Raw genomic sequence first — 19,937 nt, forward strand, 5'->3', positions numbered from 1 at the left:
TGTCATGACAACTAATTAAAATAATGCTGGCAACTTGAAAGGTTTAGTCAAATTAACAATTTAGAATTTTTAATTTACAACAATGTATTAAATTATGTAGTGGTAACCAATCCCTTGAATTCTTTTTTAGAGTAAAGTATGTCATTCAATACTGGCGAGAAAGTGAACCTCTTTAATCCTGTCCAGGTTTAATGATTTGCAGGCTGTGCATGCTTACTGATTTTGTATTAATGAGTTAACAAGCTGTCCAGGTGGCACAAATTGTTTTCTGTTTGGCTTTAAAAGTCCTGGTTTGGTTGGAACTACATGTATACTTAGTTTGACTGCCAGGAGGTTAAGTGAGTGGGAAAGAATGGATGTGATTAAATTTACTCTTTTGGTGTTTCTTTATCAGCAGTTGCTATGTCAAGGTGAGTTTTTATAATTTGGTTTTTGTTTGATTGCAAGTTTTTTTCTTCTCAATGTGTTCTCTTGCTACTAGTGGTTAGAGCCAGTCAGTTTATTGGCTCAAAGTGAACCAATTTATTTTAATAAAAAAAAAAAAAAAACTAGATCAACTTTAATGTTAAGTGATCTTACAAATTCCACAAACACAATGTATGTAGCCTCAATTCTGAATCTTGAAGTCTTTAATCTAGCTAAAAACTTTGAAGTGTTACTTGGCCTCCCAAGTCTATGGTTCATTTGTTAATCACTGCTCTGTATTCAGTTCCGTGGCTCTCCTACTACAAGACTTCAACTTAAGAAACCCCAAATCATTTGTCAGTCCAGGAGTAAAGTAACTTGTTTAACGCTTTACACTCTGATCAAATCACATAGTTTACTCAACAGACATCTGTTGAATGGACACCGTAACTTGGTATGCGCATCTATTTCTGTCCCCCTAGGAAACGTATGGAGTGTTCCGGCACCTCAGCTGGACTATCCCGCAGTTAACACTACCACCAAGGCGGCGCCTCAGGCGGACGATCCCTCCGCTAACGCCACCACCACCAAGGCGGCGCCTCAGGCAGACGATCCCGCAGCTAATGCCACCACCACCAAGGCGGCGCCTCAGGCAGACGATCCCGCAGCAAATGCCACCACCACCAAGGCGGCGCCTCAGGCGGACGATCCCGCAGCTAATGCCACCACCACCAAGGCAGTGCCTCAGGCAGACGATCCCGCAGCTAATGCCGCCACCACCAAGGCGGCATCTCAGGCGGACGATCCCGCAGCTAACGCCACTACCACCAAGGCGGCATCTCAGGCGGACGATCCCGCAGCTAACGCCACTACCACCAAGGCGGCGCCTCAGGCAGACGATACCGCAGCTAACGCCACTACCACCAAGGCGGCATCTCAGGCGGACGATCCCGCAGCTAACGCCACTACCACCAAGGCGGCGCCTCAGGCAGACGATCCCACAGCTAATGCCACTACCACCAAGGCGGCATCTCAGGCGGACGATCCCGCAGCTAACGCCACTACCACCAAGGCGGCGCCTCAGGCAGACGATCCCGCAGCTAATGCCACCACCAAGGCGGCGCCTCAGGCAGACGATCCCACAGCTAATGCCACCACCAAGGCGGCGCCTCAGGCGGACGATCCCGCAGCTAATGCCACCACCAAGGCGGCGCCTCAGGCGGACGATCCCGCAGCTAATGCCACCACCAAGGCGGCGCCTCAGGCGGACGATCCCGCAGCTAATGCCACCACCACCAAGGCGGCGCCTCAGGCAGACGATCCCGCAGCAAATGCCACCACCACCAAGGCGGCGCCTCAGGCGGACGATCCCGCAGCTAATGCCACCACCAAGGCAGTGCCTCAGGCAGACGATCCCTCCGCTAACGCCACCACCACCAAGGCGGCGCCTCAGGCAGACGATCCCGCAGCTAATGCCACCACCACCAAGGCGGCGCCTCAGGCAGACGATCCCGCAGCAAATGCCACCACCACCAAGGCGGCGCCTCAGGCGGACGATCCCGCAGCTAATGCCACCACCACCAAGGCGGCACCTCAGGCAGACGATCCCGCCGCTAATGCCACCACCACCAAGGCAGTGCCTCAGGCAGACGATCCCGCAGCTAATGCCGCCACCACCAAGGCGGCATCTCAGGCGGACGATCCCGCAGCTAACGCCACTACCACCAAGGCGGCATCTCAGGCGGACGATCCCGCAGCTAACGCCACTACCACCAAGGCGGCGCCTCAGGCAGACGATACCGCAGCTAACGCCACTACCACCAAGGCGGCATCTCAGGCGGACGATCCCGCAGCTAACGCCACTACCACCAAGGCGGCGCCTCAGGCAGACGATCCCGCAGCTAATGCCACTACCACCAAGGCGGCATCTCAGGCGGACGATCCCGCAGCTAACGCCACTACCACCGAGGCGGCGCCTCAGGCAGACGATCCCGCAGCTAATGCCACCACCAAGGCGGCGCCTCAGGCGGACGATCCCACAGCTAATGCCACCACCAAGGCGGCGCCTCAGGCGGACGATCCCGCAGCTAATGCCACCACCAAGGCGGCGCCTGAGGCGGACGATCCCGCAGCTAATGCCACCACCAAGGCGGCGCCTCAGGCGGACGATCCCGCAGCTAATGCCACCACCAAGGCGGCGCCTCAGGCGGACGATCCCGCAGCTAATGCCACCACCAAGGCGGCGCCTCAGGCGGACGATCCCGCAGCTAATGCCACTACCACCAAGGCGGCGCCCCAGGCGGACGATCCCGCAGCTAACGCCACTACCACCAAGGCGGCATCTCAGGCGGACAATCCCGCAGCTAATGCCACCACCAAGGCAGTTATCACCACGAGCCGGCTTCAAACGTTATCTTGAGTACTGTTGAATTGCTTCCAGGGGATGTCTAGTTGCACTTTGTCACATGTTTTACTAACCAAATAAAGCTTTTAAGTGTCCCTTCAGAGTGCGTGCTAAAGCTTGTAGAGCTGCTTTAATGTTAATTATTCCTGTGGTGGGCGGCTTTTTGCAGTTGACCACTTCTGGTACACTGCGGTTACAAATTCTGCCTAACTGTAGCTTTGGAAAGAAAGTGAATATGTATTTACCCACTTAAATGTATAACTTGAAACATTTTATCAGACTTACAAATCTTGCTCGGATTACGTTACAATGGAGTACAAGTGACCTTCATTATTCATAAGTATTGACTGTTTCTGTAAATATTGCACATGCATTCACTTATGACTGACGTCACAAACTTGCACCTTTTCTTTTCGGTCCACAGTAAGAGAAACGGAGCTATAGACAGGAATACACCTTGTCATCAATATTGGGTCTAATAAAAATGAGGCGTGTGTTCACCTTAGAACAAATTACTTTTTTTAATCTGTGATCAAATAAAGGCTTAAATCTATTAACTTGCTAAAATGGAATTAAATAACTAGTACATTATGGCTTGGAAAAAGCCTATCCAGAAAGTTTCAAGATAGCATTTGAACCCCCGGTGTCCTCCCCCTGTACCCAAAGGGCCTTTTTTCGAGTTGCTACAGTCAGTTGACCTTTTGGCCCTTAAATTTCTAAACCGCACTGCTACTTGCACTAATTTGGGCCCAATGACTCCAAGGTCATAAAACCCAGCTCTCAACCCCGTTCAGAGCACCGGGCATTTGCCTCTCAACCTAGTGGAGTCTCTTTCAAGGACATCTGTGAGGCAGCGGGCTGGTCCTCGCCATCCACTTTTGTTAGATTCTATAAGCTGGACATCCTGACCTTGCATGCTCGGGTCCTCTCGGTATGAGACGACGGCCTCTGTCGAGCTTCTTCATCATGCCACCTCCAAGGACCTAGTTCTCTCTTAGCAAGTGTAACGTAAAGGGTTCGATGGCTCTGGCACCTCACTTGTCCTCTGGACCCCAAAGGTGTCCAAGAAAAGTATTTTCATTCTCTACCATGGCACGGTGCAGGTGAATTCGTTCCCCATATGCATTATGAGTGAAGTATCAAAGGGGAACGTACAACGTTCTCCCAAGGTTTTTTTCTCCATTCTGTCACCGATGGAGTTTTGGTTCCTTGCTGCCGTTACCTCTGGCTTGCTTAGTTGGGGACGCTTCATCTACAGCGATATCGTTGACTTGATTGCAAATAAATGCACAAACACTATTTAAACTGAACAGACATGACATTATAAATTGTTCAACAAAGCATTGATAGTTGTGTAAATATTGTCATACTAACTGAAATTTTGGTTGATTTCAATCCATTACATAACTTTCTATCAAAGTTATCTGACATGATCAAGATGACCTTGTTCTGACACATTTTAACTTTGGGTTCTTCTCATATTTTATTGCCAATTTCTGAACTATAGCAAATAAACTGTGATAATGTAAGAAATGCTGAATGCAGTGCTATTTTACCTTTGATTATTCGTTTTCTGTACCTGGACATTTACAAACTTGAAAAAACATAAACATTGTGTAAATAGCACAAATAAATGAATAGAACAAACATACAAATTAAACCATTTCAAACAGGACCCATTGATACTACCTGCACCTTGCTAACCTCAGCCACGACCCTGTGCACATCTGCCATGCTTGCTTTTTTATTTATTTTATTTTTTCCATGTATGTAGTTCTGAACTGAATCATTCACTAAAAAAGCAATTAATTGTGCACAATATTAGCCATAAGAGTGTGCACAGATCCACACTTCAAAACGAGCGTGACACATGCGCAGTACCACCTACATGTACTTGCCTTACATCTCAACAGTCACCTCGCACATATCCGCGCGGTCTCAAAACATAGCCTGCACATGGATGGGGTGCGTGGTTGTCTGCGAGCACTCCTGGTGACGGAAATTATGTAACGCAGATGCGGATTGCAGACATATACTTTGCCCATTATTCTCTTGCCTTGTCCAAATACCCACACTTGCGGTCTTGGTCACTCGAGAGCGGGTGCACACGACAGGAAGTACACACCAAAAGATAATCGTGAGAAGTCACAGAAACCTTTCCAGTATAAATTAAATAGTAATAATAATTAGACATTATGTAGAATTTGGTAGTAAAACAAAGTGCTACACTTTTTATTGTTGCATAGATTAGTATATTTATTTTGCATAACATTTGGAGCTGTTTTTTATCACTTAATTTGAAGCATCACAAATTAAAATAGTCATGTTAGAGGGACTACTGAACAGACATTTAGACGTTGATTTTAAAATGCAGACTAAAGCTTTGTAAACACTTGAATTTTTACAACAAGTGTGTTCCATCAGGTGATGAAAAGTTTGACACACACTTGTGGTCTTTATCCTCACTTGAACACTTGGGCCAAATTCAGGAAGTACGTCATACAAGTTATCAACTGGACAAGTGCAAAGACCGGTGTGGGTATTTGGACAAGGATTCTGGCGAGAAAGGGAACCTCTTTAATCCTGTCCAGGTTTAATGATTTGCAGGCTGTGCATGCTTACTGATTATGTATTAATGAGTTAACAAGCTGTCCAGGTGGCACAAATTGTTTTCTGTTTGGCTTTAAAAGTCCTGGTTTGGTTGGAACTACATGTATACTTAGTTTGACTGCCAGGAGGTTAAGTGAGTGGTAAAGAATGGATGTGATTAAATTTACTCTTTTGGTGTTTCTTTATCAGCAGTTGCTATGGCAAGGTGAGTTCTTATAATTTGTTTTTTTGTTTGATTGCAGGAGTTAATTTTTATGTTTGTTACCACGTGTTCCCTCAATACTAGCGATTAGAAGAGCCAGACATTTGATTGGCTCAAAATGAACCAATTTATTTTACAAAATAAGTCCTTCCAAAATAATGAGTTTCATTTGAGTGACATTAAGTGATCACTTAACAACTAAATTCTACCAACACCTTTGTCTTTGCAGTCTTGTTCATATTCTGAGGCTTTCTTTTAATGAAGATAAAAGATTTAATGTTACTTGGCCTCCCAAGTCTCTTGTTCACTTGTCAATCACTGCTCTGTGTTCCACTCTGTGGCTTAACATGGCTCTTTATTACTATAAGACTTCAAATTAAGAAACCCCAAAACATGTGTCAGCCCAGGAGTAAAGTTACTTCAGTTTAATGCTTGACCTTTTACATTTGATTCAGTCCCTTTATTCTCTCTATAGACAATCTGTTGTATGGACACTAACTTGGATGGGCCATCTATTTCTGCCCCCCTAGGAAACGTATGGAGTGTTCCGGCGCCTCAGCTGGACTATCCCGCAGTTAACACTACCACCAAGGCGGCGGCTCAGGCGGACGATCCCTCCGCTAGCACCACTACCACCAAGACGGTGCCTCAGGTGGACGATCCCTCCGCTAACACCACTACCACCAAGGCGCCGCCTCAGGCGGACGATCCCGCAGCTAATGCCACCACCAAGGCGCCGCCTCAGGCGGACGATCCCGCAGCTAATGCCACCACCAAGGCAGTGCCTCAGGCGGACGATCCCGCAGCTAATGCCACCAACACCAAGGCTGCGCCTCAGGCGGACGATCCCTCCGCTAATGCCACCACCAAGGCGGCGCCTCAGGCGGACGATCCCTCCGCTAACGCCACCACCACCACCAAGGCGGCGCCTCAGGCGGACGATCCCTCCGCTAACGCCACCACCACCAAGGCGGCGCCTCAGGCAGACGATCCCGCAGCTAATGCCACCACCAAGGCGGCGCCTCAGGCAGACGATCCCGCAGCCAATGCCACCACCACCAAGGCTGCGCCTCAGGCGGACGATCCCTCCGCTAATGCCACCACCACCAAGGCGGCGCCTCAGGCAGACGATACCGCAGTTAACGCCACCACCACCACCAAGGCGGCGCCTCAGGCGGACGATCCCTCCGCTAACGCCACCAAGGCAGCGCCTCAGGCGGACGATCCCTCCGCTAACACCACCACCACCACCAAGGCGGCGCCTCAGGCGGACGATCCCGCAGCTAATGCCACCACCAAGGCAGTGCCTCAGGCGGACGATCCCGCAGCTAATGCCACCACCACCAAGGCTGCGCCTCAGGCGGACGATCCCTCCGCTAATGCCACCACCACCAAGGCGGCGCCTCAGGCGGACGATCCCGCAGCTAATGCCACCACCACCAAGGCGGCGCCTCAGGCGGACGATCCCGCAGCTAATGCCACCACCAAGGTGGCGCCTCAGGCAGACGATCCTGCAGCTAATGCCACCACCAAGGCAGTGCCTCAGGCGGACGATCCCGCAGCTAATGCCACCACCACCAAGGCTGCGCCTCAGGCGGACGATCCCTCCGCTAATGCCACCACCAAGGCGGCGCCTCAGGCGGACGATGCCGCAGTTAACGCCACCACCACCACCAAGGCGGCAGCGCCTCAGGCGGACGATCCCTCCGCTAACGCCACCACCACCAAGGCGGCGCCTCAGGCGGACGATCCCTCCGCTAACGCCACCACCACCACCACCAAGGCGGCGCCTCAGGCGGACGATCCCTCCGCTAATGCCACCACCACCAAGGCGGCGCCTCAGGCAGACGATACCGCAGTTAACGCCACCACCACCACCAAGGCGGCGCCTCAGGCGGACGATCCCTCCGCTAACGCCACCAAGGCAGCGCCTCAGGCGGACGATCCCTCCGCTAACACCACCACCACCAAGGCGGCGCCTCAGGCGGACGATCCCTCCGCTAACGCCACCACCACCAAGGCGGCGCCTCAGGCAGACGATCCCGCAGCTAATGCCACCACCAAGGCAGTGCCTCAGGCGGACGATCCTGCAGCTAATGCCACCACCACCAAGGCGGCGCCTCAGGCAGACGATCCCGCAGCTAATGCCACCACCACCAAGGCGGCGCCTCAGGCGGACGATCCCGCAGCTAATGCCACCACCAAGGTGGCGCCTCAGGCAGACGATCCCGCAGCTAACGCCACTACCACCAAGGCGGCGCCTCAGGCAGACGATCCCGCAGCTAATGCCACTACCACCAAGGCGGCATCTCAGGCGGACGATCCCGCAGCTAACGCCACTACCACCGAGGCGGCGCCTCAGGCAGACGATCCCGCAGCTAATGCCACCACCAAGGCGGCGCCTCAGGCGGACGATCCCACAGCTAATGCCACCACCAAGGCGGCGCCTCAGGCGGACGATCCCGCAGCTAATGCCACCACCAAGGCGGCGCCTGAGGCGGACGATCCCGCAGCTAATGCCACCACCAAGGCGGCGCCTCAGGCGGACGATCCCGCAGCTAATGCCACCACCAAGGCGGCGCCTCAGGCGGACGATCCCGCAGCTAATGCCACCACCAAGGCGGCGCCTCAGGCGGACGATCCCGCAGCTAATGCCACTACCACCAAGGCGGCGCCCCAGGCGGACGATCCCGCAGCTAACGCCACTACCACCAAGGCGGCATCTCAGGCGGACAATCCCGCAGCTAATGCCACCACCAAGGCAGTTATCACCACGAGCCGGCTTCAAACGTTATCTTGAGTACTGTTGAATTGCTTCCAGGGGATGTCTAGTTGCACTTTGTCACATGTTTTACTAACCAAATAAAGCTTTTAAGTGTCCCTTCAGAGTGCGTGCTAAAGCTTGTAGAGCTGCTTTAATGTTAATTATTCCTGTGGTGGGCGGCTTTTTGCAGTTGACCACTTCTGGTACACTGCGGTTACAAATTCTGCCTAACTGTAGCTTTGGAAAGAAAGTGAATATGTATTTACCCACTTAAATGTATAACTTGAAACATTTTATCAGACTTACAAATCTTGCTCGGATTACGTTACAATGGAGTACAAGTGACCTTCATTATTCATAAGTATTGACTGTTTCTGTAAATATTGCACATGCATTCACTTATGACTGACGTCACAAACTTGCACCTTTTCTTTTCGGTCCACAGTAAGAGAAACGGAGCTATAGACAGGAATACACCTTGTCATCAATATTGGGTCTAATAAAAATGAGGCGTGTGTTCACCTTAGAACAAATTACTTTTTTTAATCTGTGATCAAATAAAGGCTTAAATCTATTAACTTGCTAAAATGGAATTAAATAACTAGTACATTATGGCTTGGAAAAAGCCTATCCAGAAAGTTTCAAGATAGCATTTGAACCCCCTGTGTCCTCCCCCTGTACCCAAAGGGCCTTTTTTCGAGTTGCTACAGTCAGTTGACCTTTTGGCCCTTAAATTTCTAAACCGCACTGCTACTTGCACTAATTTGGGCCCAATGACTCCAAGGTCATAAAACCCAGCTCTCAACCCCGTTCAGAGCACCGGGCATTTGCCTCTCAACCTAGTGGAGTCTCTTTCAAGGACATCTGTGAGGCAGCGGGCTGGTCCTCGCCATCCACTTTTGTTAGATTCTATAAGCTGGACATCCTGACCTTGCATGCTCGGGTCCTCTCGGTATGAGACGACGGCCTCTGTCGAGCTTCTTCATCATGCCACCTCCAAGGACCTAGTTCTCTCTTAGCAAGTGTAACGTAAAGGGTTCGATGGCTCTGGCACCTCACTTGTCCTCTGGACCCCAAAGGTGTCCAAGAAAAGTATTTTCATTCTCTACCATGGCACGGTGCAGGTGAATTCGTTCCCCATATGCATTATGAGTGAAGTATCAAAGGGGAACGTACAACGTTCTCCCAAGGTTTTTTTCTCCATTCTGTCACCGATGGAGTTTTGGTTCCTTGCTGCCGTTACCTCTGGCTTGCTTAGTTGGGGACACTTCATCTACAGCGATATCGTTGACTTGATTGCAAATAAATGCACAAACACTATTTAAACTGAACAGACATGACATTATAAATTGTTCAACAAAGCATTGATAGTTGTGTAAATATTGTCATACTAACTGAAATTTTGGTTGATTTCAATCCATTACATACCTTTCTATCAAAGTTATCTGACATGATCAAGATGACCTTGTTCTGACACATTTTAACTTTGGGTTCTTATATTTTATTGCCAATTTCTGAACTATAGCAAATAAACTGTGATAATGTAAGAAATGCTGAATGCAGTGCTATTTTACCTTTGATTATTCGTTTTCTGTACCTGGACATTTACAAACTTGAAAAAACATAAACATTGTGTAAATAGCACAAATAAATGAATAGAACAAACATACAAATTAAACCATTTCAAACAGGACCCATTGATACTACCTGCACCTTGCTAACCTCAGCCACGACCCTGTGCACATCTGCCATGCTTGCTTTTTTATTTATTTTATTTTTTCCATGTATGTAGTTCTGAACTGAATCATTCACTAAAAAAGCAATTAATTGTGCACAATATTAGCCATAAGAGTGTGCACAGATCCACACTTCAAAACGAGCGTGACACATGCGCAGTACCACCTACATGTACTTGCCTTACATCTCAACAGTCACCTCGCACATATCCGCGCGGTCTCAAAACATAGCCTGCACATGGATGGGGTGCGTGGTTGTCTGCGAGCACTCCTGGTGATGGAAATTATGTAACGCAGATGCGGATTGCAGACATATACTTTGCCCATTATTCTCTTGCCTTGTCCAAATACCCACACTTGCGGTCTTGGTCACTCGAGAGCGGGTGCACACGACAGGAAGTACACACCAAAAGATAATCGCGAGAAGTCACAGAAACCTTTCCAGTATAAATTAAATAGTAATAATAATTAGACATTATGTAGAATTTGGTAGTAAAACAAAGTGCTACACTTTTTATTGTTGCATAGATTAGTATATTTATTTTGCATAACATTTGGAGCTGTTTTTTATCACTTAATTTGAAGCATCACAAATTAAAATAGTCATGTTAGAGGGACTACTGAACAGACATTTAGACGTTGATTTTAAAATGCAAACTAAAGCTTTGTAAACACTTGAATTTTTACAACAAGTGTGTTCCATCAGGTGATGAAAAGTTTGACACACATTTGTGGTCTTTATCCTCACTTGAACACTTGGGCCAAATTCAGGAAGTACGTCATACAAGTTATCAACTGGACTGCAAAGACCGGTGTGGGTATTTGGACAAGGATTCTGGCGAGAAAGGGAACCTCTTTAATCCTGTCCAGGTTTAATGATTTGCAGGCTGTGCATGCTTACTGATTATGTATTAATGAGTTAACAAGCTGTCCAGGTGGCACAAATTGTTTTCTGTTTGGCTTTAAAAGTCCTGGTTTGGTTGGAACTACATGTATACTTAGTTTGACTGCCAGGAGGTTAAGTGAGTGGTAAAAAATGGATGTGATTAAATTTACTCTTTTGGTGTTTCTTTATCAGCAGTTGCTATGGCAAGGTGAGTTCTTATAATTTGTTTTTTTGTTTGATTGCAGGAGTTAATTTTTATGTTTGTTACCACGTGTTCCCTCAATACTAGCGATTAGAAGAGCCAGACATTTGATTGGCTCAAAATGAACCAATTTATTTTACAAAATAAGTCCTTCCAAAATAATGAGTTTCATTTGAGTGACATTAAGTGATCACTTAACAACTAAATTCTACCAACACCTTTGTCTTTGCAGTCTTGTTCATATTCTGAGGCTTTCTTTTAATGAAGATAAAAGATTTAATGTTACTTGGCCTCCCAAGTCTCTTGTTCACTTGTCAATCACTGCTCTGTGTTCCACTCTGTGGCTTAACATGGCTCTTTATTACTATAAGACTTCAAATTAAGAAACCCCAAAACATGTGTCAGCCCAGGAGTAAAGTTACTTCAGTTTAATGCTTGACCTTTTACATTTGATTCAGTCCCTTTATTCTCTCTATAGACAATCTGTTGTATGGACACTAACTTGGATGGGCCATCTATTTCTGCCCCCCTAGGAAACGTATGGAGTGTTCCGGCGCCTCAGCTGGACTATCCCGCAGTTAACACTACCACCAAGGCGGCGGCTCAGGCGGACGATCCCTCCGCTAGCACCACTACCACCAAGACGGTGCCTCAGGCGGACGATCCCTCCGCTAACACCACTACCACCAAGGCGGCGCCTCAGGCGGACGATCCCGCAGCTAATGCCACCACCACCAAGGCGGCGCCTCAGGCGGACGATCCCTCCGCTAGCACCACTACCACCAAGACGGTGCCTCAGGCGGACGATCCCTCCGCTAACACCACTACCACCAAGGCGGCGCCTCAGGCGGACGATCCCGCAGCTAATGCCACCACCACCAAGGCGGCGCCTCAGGCAGACGATACCGCAGTTAACGCCACCACCACCAAGGCGGCGCCTCAGGCAGACGATCCCGCAGCTAATGCCACCACCACCAAGGCTGCGCCTCAGGCGGACGATCCCTCCGCTAATGCCACCACCACCAAGGCGGCGCCTCAGGCAGACGATACCGCAGTTAACGCCATCACCACCACCAAGGCGGCGCCTCAGGCGGACGATCCCGCAGCTAATGCCACCACCAAGGCAGTGCCTCAGGCGGACGATCCCGCAGCTAATGCCACCACCACCAAGGCTGCGCCTCAGGCGGACGATCCCTCCGCTAATGCCACCACCACCAAGGCGGCGCCTCAGGCAGACGATCCCGCAGCTAATGCCACCACCACCAAGGCGGCACCTCAGGCGGACGATCCCGCAGCTAATGCCACCACCAAGGTGGCGCCTCAGGCAGACGATCCTGCAGCTAATGCCACCACCAAGGCAGTGCCTCAGGCGGACGATCCCGCAGCTAATGCCACCAACACCAAGGCTGCGCCTCAGGCGGACGATCCCTCCGCTAATGCCACCACCAAGGCGGCGCCTCAGGCGGACGATGCCGCAGTTAACGCCACCACCACCACCAAGGCGGCGGCGCCTCAGGCGGACGATCCCTCCGCTAACGCCACCACCACCACCAAGGCGGCGCCTCAGGCGGACGATCCCTCCGCTAACGCCACCACCACCAAGGCGGCGCCTCAGGCAGACGATCCCGCAGCCAATGCCACCACCACCAAGGCGGCGCCTCAGGCGGACGATCCCTCCGCTAACACCACCACCACCAAGGCGGCGCCTCAGGCGGACGATCCCTCCGCTAACGCCACCACCACCAAGGCGGCGCCTCAGGCAGACGATCCCGCAGCTAATGCCACCACCAAGGCAGTGCCTCAGGCGGACGATCCCGCAGCTAATGCCACCACCAAGGCGGCGCCTCAGGCAGATGATCCCGCAGCTAACACCACCACTAAGGCAGTTAACACCACGAGCCGGCTTCAAACGTTATCTTGAGTACTGTTGAATTGGTTCCAGGGGCTGTCTAGTTGCACTTTGTCACATGTTTTACTAACCAAATAAAGCTTTTAAGTGTCCCTTCAAAGTGTGTGCTAAAGCTTGTAGAGCTGCTTTAAAGTTAATTATTCCTGTGGTGGGCTGCTTATTTTGCAGTGTACCACTTCTGGTACACTGCGGTTACAAATTCTGCCTAAATGTTACTGTGGCTTTGGAAAGAAAGTGAATATGTATTTACCCACTTAAATGTATAACTTGAAACATTTTATCAGACTTACAAATCTTGCTCGGATTACGTTACAATGGAGTACAAGTGACCTTCATTATTCATAAGTATTGACTGTTTCTGTAAATATTGCACATGCATTCACTTATGACTGACGTCACAAACTTGCACCTTTTCTTTTCGGTCCACAGTAAGAGAAACGGAGCTATAGACAGGAATACACCTTGTCATCAATATTGGGTCTAATAAAAATGAGGCGTGTGTTCACCTTAGAACAAATTACTTTTTTTAATCTGTGATCAAATAAAGGCTTAAATCTATTAACTTGCTAAAATGGAATTAAATAACTAGTACATTATGGCTTGGAAAAAGCCTATCCAGAAAGTTTCAAGATAGCATTTGAACCCCCTGTGTCCTCCCCCTGTACCCAAAGGGCCTTTTTTCGAGTTGCTACAGTCAGTTGACCTTTTGGCCCTTAAATTTCTAAACCGCACTGCTACTTGCACTAATTTGGGCCCAATGACTCCAAGGTCATAAAATCCAGCTCTCAACCCCGTTCAGAGCACAGGGCATTTGCCTCTCAACCTAGTGGAGTCTCTTTCAAGGACATCTGTGAGGCAGCGGGCTGGTCCTCGCCATCCACTTTTGTTAGATTCTATAAGCTGGACATCCTGACCTTGCATGCTCGGGTCCTCTCGGTATGAGACGACGGCCTCTGTCGAGCTTCTTCATCATGCCACCTCCAAGGACCTAGTTCTCTCTTAGCAAGTGTAACGTAAAGGGTTCGATGGCTCTGGCACCTCACTTGTCCTCTGGACCCCAAAGGTGTCCAAGAAAAGTATTTTCATTCTCTACCATGGCACGGTGCAGGTGAATTCGTTCCCCATATGCATTATGAGTGAAGTATCAAAGGGGAACGTACACTTTTACAAATGTAACCTAGGTCCCCCGAGATACAGAATAAGTACTGTTCTGTCAATTCTTCGTCATCAGTTAGGAACCTAGATGTGCTTTTTGATAGCAATCTTTCCTTAGAAAGCTAAGTTTCTAGCATTTGTAAAACTGCATTTTTCCATCTCAAAAATATATTTAAATTACGGCCAATGCTCTCAATGTCAAATACAGAAATGTTAATCCATGCATTTAAGACCTCAAGGTTAGATTATTATAATGCTTTATTGGGTGGTTGTTCTGCACGCTTAGTAAACAAACTACAGCTAGTCCAAAATGCAGCAGCAAGAGTTCTTACTAGAACCAGGAAGTATGACCATATAAGCCCGGTCCTGTCCACACTGCACTGGCTCCCTATCAAACACCGTATAGATTTTAAAATATTGCTTATTACTTATAAAGCCCTGAATGGTTTAGCACCTCATTATTTGAATGAGCTCCTTTTACATTATACTCCTCTACGTCCGCTGCATTCTCAAAACTCAGGCAATTTGATAATACCTAGAATATCAAAATCAACTGCGGGCGGCAGATCCTTTTCCTATTTGGCTCCTAAACTCTGGAATAACCTACCTAACATTGTTCGGGAGGCAGACACACTCTTGCAGTTTAAATCTAGATTAAAGACCCATCTCTTTAACCTGGCTTACACATAATAGACTAATATCCAAATCTGTTAAAGGATTTTTAGGCTGCATTAATTAGGTAAACCGGAACCGGAAAACACTTCATATAACACACAATGTACTTGCTACATCATTAGAAGAATGGCATCTACGCTAATATTTGTCTGTTTCTCTCTTGTTCCGAGGTCACCGTAGCCACCAGATCCAGTCTGTGTCCAGACCAGAGGGTCACTGCAGTCACCCGGATCCAGTACGTATCCAGACCAGATGGTGGATCAGCACCTAGAAAGGACCTCTACATCCCTGAAAGACAGCGGAGACCAGGACAACTAGAGCCCAGATACAGATCCCCTGTAAAGACCTTGTCTCAGAGGAGCACCAGGAAAAGACCACAGGAAACAGATGATTCTTCTGTACAATCTGACTTTGCTGCAGTCTGGAATTGAACTACTGGTTTCGTCTGGTCAGAGGAGAACTGACCCCCAACTGAGCCTGGTTTCTCCCAGGGTTTTTTTCTCCATTCAGTCACCGATGGAGTTTTGGTTCCTTGCTGCCGTTACCTCTGGCTTGCTTAGTTGGGGTCACTTCATCTACAGCGATTTCATTGACTTGATTGCAAATAAATGCACAAACTCTATTTAAACTGAACAGAGATGACATAATAAATTGTTCAACAAAGCATTGATAGTTGTGTAAATATTGTCATACTAACAGAAATTTTGGTTGATTTCAATCCATTACATACCTTTCTATCAAAGTTATCTGACATGATCAAGATGACCTTGTTCTGACACAGTTTAACTTTGGGTTCTTCTCATATTTTATTGCCAATTTCTGAACTATAGCAAATAAACTGTGATAATGTAAGAAATGCTGAATGCAGTGCTATTTTACCTTTGATTATTCGTTTTCTGTACCTGGACATTTACAAACTTGGAAAAACATAAACATTTTGTAAATAGCACAAATAAATGAATAGAACAAACATACAAATTAAACCATTTCAAACAGGACCCATTGATACTACCTGCACCTTGCTAACCCCAGCCACGACCCTGTGCACATCTGCCATGCTTGCTTTTTTATTTATTTTATTTTTTCCATGTATGTAGTTCTGAACTGAATCATTCACTAAAAAAGCAATTAATTGTGCACAATATTAGCCATAAGAGTGTGCACAGATCCACACTTCAAAACGAGCGTGACACATGCGCAGTACCACCTACATGTACTTGCCTTACATCTCAACAGTCACCTCGCACATATCCGCGTGGTCTCAAAACATAGCCTGCACATGGATGGGGTGCGTGGTTGTCTGCGAGCACTCCTGGTGACGGAAATTATGTAATGCAGATGCGGATTGCAGACATATACTTTGCCCATTATTCTCTTGCCTTGTCCAAATACCCACACTTGCGGTCTTGGTCACTCGAGAGCGGGTGCGCACGACAGGAAGTACACACCAAAAGATAATCGCGAGAAGTCACAGAAACCTTTCCAGTATAAATTAAATAGTAATAATAATTAGACATTATGTAGAATTTGGTAGTAAAACAAAGTGCTACACTTTTTATTGTTGCATAGATTATTATATTTATTTTGCATAACATTTGGAGCTGTTTTTTATCACTTAATTTGAAGCATCACAAATTAAAATAGTCATGTTAGAGGGACTACTGAACAGACATTTAGACGTTGATTTTAAAATGCAAACTAAAGCTTTGTAAACACTTGAATTTTTACAACAAGTGTGTTCCATCAGGTGATGAAAAGTTTGACACACACTTGTGGTCTTTATCCTCACTTGAACACTTGGACCAAATTCAGGAAGTACGTCATACAAGTTATCAACTGGACAAGTGCAAAGACCGGTGTGGGTATTTGGACAAGGATTCTGGCGAGAAAGGGAACCTCTTTAATCCTGTCCAGGTTTAATGATTTGCAGGCTGTGCATGCTTACTGATTATGTATTAATGAGTTAACAAGCTGTCCAGGTGGCACAAATTGTTTTCTGTTTGGCTTTAAAAGTCCTGGTTTGGTTGGAACTACATGTATACTTAGTTTGACTGCCAGGAGGTTAAGTGAGTGGTAAAGAATGGACGTGATTAAATTTACTCTTTTGGTGTTTCTTTATCAGCAGTTGCTATGGCAAGGTGAGTTCTTATAATTTGCTTTTTTGTTTTATTGCAGGAGTTAATTTTTATGTTTGTTACCACGTGTTCCCTCAATACTAGCGATTAGAAGAGCCAGACATTTGATTGGCTCAAAATGAACCAATTTATTTAAAAAAATAAGTCCTTCCAAAATAATGAGTTTCACTTGAGTGACATTAAGTGATCACTTAACAACTAAATTCTACCAACACCTTTGTCTTTGCAGTCTTGTTCATATTCTGAGGCTTTCTTTTAATGAAGATAAAAGATTTAATGTTACTTGGCCTCCCAAGTCTCTTGTTCACTTGTCAATCACTGCTCTGTGTTCCACTCTGTGGCTTAACATGGCTCTTTATTACTATAAGACTTCAAATTAAGAAACCCCAAAACATGTGTCAGCCCAGGAGTAAAGTTACTTCAGTTTAATGCTTGACCTTTTACATTTGATTCAGTCACTTAATTCTCTCTATAGACAATCTGTTGTATGGACACTAACTTGGATGGGCCATCTATTTCTGTCCCCCTAGGAAACGTATGGAGTGTTCCGGCGCCTCAGCTGGACTATCCCGCAGTTAACACTACCACCAAGGCGGCGGCTCAGGCGGACGATCCCTCCGCTAGCACCACTACCACCAAGACGGTGCCTCAGGCGGACGATCCCTCCGCTAACACCACTACCACCAAGGCGCCGCCTCAGGCGGACGATCCCTCCGCTAACACCACTACCACCAAGGCGGCGCCTCAGGCGGACGATACCTCCGCTAACACCACTACCACCAAGGCGGCGCCTCAGGCGGACGATACCTCCGCTAACACCACTACCACCAAGGCGGCGCCTCAGGCGGACGATCCCTCCGCTAACGCCACTACCACCAAGGCGGCGCCTCAGGCGGACGTTCCCTCCGCTAACGCCACTACCACCAAGGCGGCGCCTCAGGCGGACGATACCTCCGCTAACGCCACTACCACCAAGGCGGCGCCTCAGGCGGACGATCCCTCCGCTAACGCCACTACCACCAAGGCGGCGCCTCAGGCGGACGATCCCTCCGCTAACGCCACTACCACCAAGGCGGCGCCTCAGGCGGACGATCCCTGCGCTAACACCACTACCACCAAGGCGGCGCCTCAGGCGGACGATCCCTCCGCTAACGCCACTACCACCAAGGCGGCGCCTCAGGCGGACGATCCCTCCGCTAACGCCACTACCACCAAGGCGGCGCCTCAGGCGGACGTTCCCTCCGCTAACGCCACTACCACCAAGGCGGCGCCTCAGGCGGACGATCCCTCCGCTAACACCACCACCACCACCAAGGCGGCGCCTCAGGCGGACGATCCCTCCGCTAACACCACCACCACCAAGGCGGCGCCTCAGGCGGACGATCCCTCCGCTAACACCACCACAAGCCGGCTTCAAACATTTTTGAGTCCTGTTGAATGGGTTTCAGGTGTTGTCTAGTCGCATTGTCAAACATGTTTTACTAACCAAATAAAGATTTTTAATGGTTTCTTGTTTGTCTTTTCAGAGTGAGTGCTCAAGTTTGTGGAGCTGCTTTAATGCTAACAGCTGACTACTTCATTTGCGGTTACAAATTCTGCCTAAATATAATCAGAATGAGCTTAATTGCCAGGTATGTTTACACATACGAGGAATTTGTATTGTGACAGAAGCTCTGCAGTACAACAGAATCACAGCGACCAAACATAAAACACATAAAAAATACAAATAAGTAGATAGTGAATGACAATATACAAATGAAAATTGTAGGCAGGTATATTACAAAATGCAGTTATGTATGTACATATTATGTGCAAATTTTAAGTTTATGTATGTCTGAACCAGACAGTTACTGAAGTGCAGAGGATGGATTCGATGGAGTAAAACGGTTTCAGCAGCTCCTGTGGCAGGTTAAACTTCCTCAGCTGGCGGAGGAAGTACAACCTCTGCTGGGCCTTTTTCACAATGGAGTCAATGTGAATGTCCCACTTCAGGTCCTGAGAGATAGTGGTGCCCAGGAACCTGAATGACTCCACTGCAGTCACAGTGCTGTTCATGATGGTGAGTGGGGGGAGTGCAGGGGGGTCTCTCCTGAAGTCCACCATCATCTCCACTGTTTTGAGCTTGTTAAGCTCCAGGTTGTTGAGTGTGCACCAGACAGCCAGCTCTTTTACCTCATGTCTGTAAGCAGACTCGTCACCGTCCTGAATGAGGCCGATGAGTGTGGTGTCGTCTGCAAACTTCAGGAGCTTGACAGAAGGGTCCTTAGATGTGCAATCGTTGGTGTACAGGGAGAAGAGCAGTGGGGAGAGGACACAGCCCTGGGGAGCTCCGGTGCTGATTGTACGGGTGCTGGATGTGTATTCTCCCAGCCTCACTAGCTGCTGCCTGTCTGTCAGGAAGCTGTTGATCCACTGACAGACGGAGGTGGGCACGGAGAGCTGATTTAGTTTGGGCAGGAGGAGGTTTGGGATGATCGTGTTGAAGGCCGAGCTGAAGTCCACAAACAGGATCCTCACATAAGTCCCCGGTCTGTCTAGGTGTTGCAGAACATAATGCAGTCCAATGCAGATCCAGCAAGGGCCCAGTGATGTCCTTCAGGTGGGCCAGCACCAGTTTTTCAAATGACTTCATGACTACAGACGTTAGAGCCACAGGCCTGTAGTCATTTAGTCCTGTAATTTGGGGTTTCTTAGGGATGGGGATGATGGTGGAACGTTTGAAGCATGAAGGGACTTCGCACAGCTCCAGCGATCTGTTGAAGATCTGTGTGAAGATGGGGACCAGCTGGTCAGCACAGGATTTCAGACAGGCTGGTGTTACACAATCTGGGCCTGTTGCTTTTTTCCTTTTCTG

The 19,937-nt window shown here is 48.2% G+C and overlaps 1 protein-coding gene across 7 annotated transcripts; it reads left to right on the plus strand.

The window, feature by feature from the left end:
* The first annotated feature begins 304 nt into the window (after window positions 1-304).
* LOC113048452 (proteoglycan 4-like) lies at window positions 305-13,218 on the plus strand. Of its 7 annotated transcripts, XM_026210251.1 has the most exons (8): window positions 305-410; window positions 888-1,522; window positions 1,847-2,419; window positions 6,592-6,684; window positions 6,877-7,302; window positions 7,351-8,382; window positions 11,901-12,188; window positions 12,288-13,218. In XM_026210251.1, the coding sequence occupies exons 1-8, from the start codon at window positions 353-355 to the stop codon at window positions 13,128-13,130; spliced, it is 3,948 nt and encodes a 1,315-aa protein (XP_026066036.1). In that variant the 5' UTR covers window positions 305-352; the 3' UTR covers window positions 13,131-13,218. The 7 variants fall into 7 exon arrangements, with proteins under 7 accessions (XP_026066036.1, XP_026066040.1, XP_026066033.1 ...); XM_026210255.1 differs by lacking the exon at window positions 1,847-2,419 and adding an exon at window positions 6,322-6,492 and having other exon boundaries at window positions 888-1,579; window positions 6,544-7,302; XM_026210248.1 differs by having other exon boundaries at window positions 1,847-2,785; window positions 6,592-7,302.
* Window positions 13,219-19,937: the final 6,719 nt, after the last annotated feature.

This window comes from Carassius auratus, chromosome 29 (genome assembly GCF_003368295.1).
Source record: "Carassius auratus strain Wakin chromosome 29, ASM336829v1, whole genome shotgun sequence".
Lineage (NCBI taxonomy): Eukaryota > Metazoa > Chordata > Actinopteri > Cypriniformes > Cyprinidae > Carassius > Carassius auratus.